The sequence below is a fragment of the Hipposideros armiger genome, unplaced genomic scaffold (assembly GCF_001890085.2).
Source record: "Hipposideros armiger isolate ML-2016 unplaced genomic scaffold, ASM189008v1 scaffold_166, whole genome shotgun sequence".
NCBI lineage: Eukaryota > Metazoa > Chordata > Mammalia > Chiroptera > Hipposideridae > Hipposideros > Hipposideros armiger.
The window spans coordinates 1856732-1860656 of NW_017731516.1; the positions used below are offsets into that span (position 1 = coordinate 1856732).

Below are 3925 nucleotides of genomic sequence, written 5' to 3' on the forward strand. Positions count from 1 at the left end.
GAGAGAGAGAGAGAGAGAGAGAGAGAGAGAGAGAGAGAGAGAGAGAGATTAAGATTGAGATTTTCCAGTGTTTCCACCATGTTCCATGGTCCAATTACAGATCTACTAGGGAATGTATTTCAGTAAGAAAAGAGAGTTAATATTAATGTTTGAACTGGCTTAAGATTTAGCTTTTCTGGAGAAGAAGGATTATAAAACTGCACATAAAGAGCTCTAGCTTTCTGTGAAGCGAGTGAGGAAACTTTCTTTACCTAAGAGTCTGACTAGCCAGCTCTCAGATTGTGGCAAATCTATTTGCCAAATGTGTGCAGCTGGAACTTGCCATCATCAATCTGTTTGAAGAAAATGAAATGCTTGTTCTTTTGCGGGGAAGGGAGGAAGATTAAGAGATAACATTTTGACTCAAATAAATGGTGATAACCTACTACAAACAAAAACAGATAGTAGTCTGGCCTTTTACCCACATCAGTCTTTGCACACTGCAACTCTCTCATCAAAGCTTAATTACCAGTGGGCCCCAGTGGAGTAGGGCTGTGACTTCGTGTTTCCTTTCAAGAACAAAAGGAAGTTATTTCTTAAAATGAGAAAACCAGTAAGATACATGCTTATGTATTTGAGTATGAGTAAATAAAAATTCCTCTTTTAGGTGATGAGGACACAAATGAAGGCAGAAATGGGTAGATAGTTCTAGGTGTAACCAAAAGAGGGCACCATCCACCCTTGATGCCTGCACAGATTTTCTGTGGTTGTAAAAACAAGAAACAAAGGACCCCAAAACCCTCAACTCATGAAGGAAGGGCATTCCATGCCCCCGGCATTTTGTACTCTATATAAAGAGACCAAATTCTGAAATCACATATTATGAAAGACGTCCTTTTGGTTATTTACTTCAGGACTGATGCCTGCATTTTGCACTTACACTCCCTGAAGTGTTAACCATTAGAAGCAAGTATTTAACATTCCCTGTGACATTTCTTCACAGACACTCAGACTTTAATATTTTATAGGGCAATGAGCGTATTTCCCTTTAGGCCAGGGTGCAGACTGTCATTAGCTAGCATGAGAAAAAAAGATGACAATTAATTTCCTAATGGTATTTTAACTCCAAGGGGTTATCCATAATGATAGATAGGACACAATGGCAGTAAGGTCTCCTGAGCACATGGAGGACGCAGTTAAATGCATCTGAGGAATGTGGGAAATGATTTGAATCAGCATTTCATACCAAATTTTAGTAACAGAAGCCTAACAATGTTGGTTCTTTCAAGTAGGGGGGGGGAAAAGCATCCTGACACTACTCATAAATTGATTTTCTGTATTCTTAAACATGTTTTAAAACAAGTGTATGATTTAAATAGGTAAGTAGGGGGATTGCATCCTTCTCTTGTCAGTTTCTTCAGGGTGACAGGGAAGAATAGTTCTAGGCACTTAAGTGAAATTGCCGCACTGTTCCCAGCAATTCACTATCCAGGAAAACACATGATTCTTGAAACACTGAGTTTAGCAGTTAAACCAGATAGACTGGGGATGAGCATTTCACTCTGTAGTACAAATAGCTGTTTAGGAGGAGGAAATGTGAATTCTTCGAGAATTACTTAGGAGAGCAGATTTCTATCATTGTAAAAATATCACTGCCACGGGCGATGAGTGTGATTGAAGGGAAACCTGGTGGGGAAATAGATAATTTTGTAATTCTTTTAGGTAAAGAAAGCAGTCAAAACAGTTTTATGGCAGATGAGGAGGGGCAGATTAGTAGACTGCCATCTACTTACTAATGCCAAAATCTAGCAGGATGGTCCCTCTCTTTGAACACAATATTAAAACAAATAAGTATTTTTTCTTCTTCCTCGGTCTGTCTCCAGAAAAAGAATCACTCGTTAGTGGAAAGAGTTGTGCAAGCCTTGTCATGTTTCTTCCATCCAGAAAACTAGACAGAGGAAAGAACGAGTTCACAAACATCCCAACTAGCTCCTGCCAAGGTACATCAGAGAAGCCGAAACAGGGATTACGTGGGCTTGGGGTGGGCTCACCGCAGTGCTCCCAATTAAAACCTAAAAGTGTCACCTTGTGGTCATCAGTGTCCCTTTTCCAGAGTGGCCTCGACTCTGGTCTCTCTGCCAGAAGGAACCGAGTCCCAGATTCTCCTTAGGGGGAGGGAGAGTAGTCGCCTTAGTCACCTCATCCTGAGTCACCTCATCCACTCAACCACCTGTTACCCTCTGGGCCTGGGTTTTCCAGAGACAAAATTATGAAACGAGCCGCTGCCTCGTCTGTCTCCCTGGTTGGGGCTTTGGAGGTTGGGAGGCGGGGGGCAGAGGGGTGTGAGGATCTCCAAGGGATGACAGAGCGCTTCAGATCTCCTCTTGGATGTTGGCGCCACTGTTTACCATCCCCGCCGCCTTCAGCCCACTTCCCTTTTCCTCCCGGGAGGAGGAGATGGTTAAAGATTACACCGTGGCGGCCGGCACTTCAAAGGGCGGCTCGGGCAGCCAAAGGTAAAGATAACGTTCTGGCAGCTCTAATCGGGGTTTGTGGTTGCCACATTTTAATCACTTCATTTAAAAAAAGGGGGGGGGATGAAAGAAAGAAAAGAAAAAAGTTACATTACTCGACCGTGCAAGGGATGCAGAGTAAGTTCCTTTACAGCTCAGCAAGTTGGAGTTCTCTTTTGTGGCCGTTTTTTACAGCCCATCCTTTAGTGGAACGCGACAAGACGCGAAGGGCAGGCGAGACTGGGGCAAGGACCAACTGGACACTCCGCTCTTGAGTTCCAGGCTCAGGAGCACAATTGCCCACCCTTCAAGCAAATGCCTACACTCCGCGGAGTTCGCCTTGCGACCTGCCTAGATCCCTCCCGGGAAGCTGCGGCGCACCAGTGCTTTCCCGGGGTTGCACTTGAAGCCGTTTCTCTGCGGGCCCAGCAAGTGCGGTCGTGCTATCCGTTGAGACACGTGCATTTCCCTGCGGCCCAAACACTTCGGGCCAAGACGCCCTTTGCAAACTGGTCCGCCCCTTCCCGAGCAGGCGGTAGCCGGGGAGCCTCCAACCTGGTCTGGGCTACCCTCCCTTCCCCTTTTTCCCCCTTTCGGAGTGGAGTGGGGGCGTACTTACAGGTAGGAGGTGAAGACGCTGAGGTTGGAGGGCAGCTCTGAGAGCCCCAGGTCCGAGCAGTCCACTCTGAGCAGCATCCTGCCGTCCGGCTCGCACTGACAGTGTGCGGGGCACCCGCGAAGCAGCGCGCTGGGCCTCGGCGAGCTGCCCCCGGCCGCCAGTTGCAGAAAGATAGGCAAGGACAAGAGCACGCTGACCCAGGAGGTGTCCATGGTGCCCGGGCAGGGGGCCGCGAGCCGGACGCGGTCGCAGGGCAGCGTTCGGGTTGCTGCGAACCGTGGCGCACCCGACGCGGCTCCGCGGGCTTCTGCAGCTAAGTGGGCGCCTGCAGAGCTGGGCGCCGCGCTCCTGCCCCCGGCGGGGGCACCGAGGAGAAGAGCCGCGGGGCCCGGCCGTGCCCACTGCAGCCGCGCGGACCTCCGGAGTAGCCCTGGCTGCAGCCGCTGCAAGGGCGGTGAGCGTTGCTGCTGCAGGCGGCCTGCTCGGTGTGGGGCAGCATCTCCTCTCGCACGCTCGTGTTTTAAAGCGCTCCAGCCCGAATTGCGCGCCCAGTGACGTCAGCGCAGCCCGGCTTCCCAGGCACCCCCCGCCCAGCCCCACTTTCCCTCCTCCGTCCCCCTCCCTCCTTTCCCGAGTCCGGGACTGAGAGGCTGCTGGCGGCGCCCGGAGCAGGCAAGTTCTCAGCGCTGTGGCTTTGCCTCCGGAGAGCGGGTTCCCGCGCTCAGCACCGCGTGAAGGGCAGGGGACCCCACGCTCACTCACTCACTCGCCGGCGTCCTGGCGACCCAGATCCGAGAGCCAAAAGAAACCTGCT

General features: G+C 50.6%; 1 protein-coding gene across 2 annotated transcripts in view; it reads right to left on the reverse strand.

The window, feature by feature from the left end:
- The window catches only part of LGR5 (leucine rich repeat containing G protein-coupled receptor 5), a 120532-nt gene extending 116857 nt beyond the window's left edge, over positions 1–3675 (reverse strand). For both annotated transcript variants that reach the window (XM_019651759.1, XM_019651758.1), the window contains exon 1: positions 3112–3675. In XM_019651759.1, coding sequence (XP_019507304.1) covers positions 3112–3323 — 212 coding nt within the window. In that variant the 5' untranslated portion in view covers positions 3324–3675. The remainder of the gene's footprint in view (positions 1–3111) is intronic.
- Between the last annotated feature and the right edge of the window lie 250 nt (positions 3676–3925).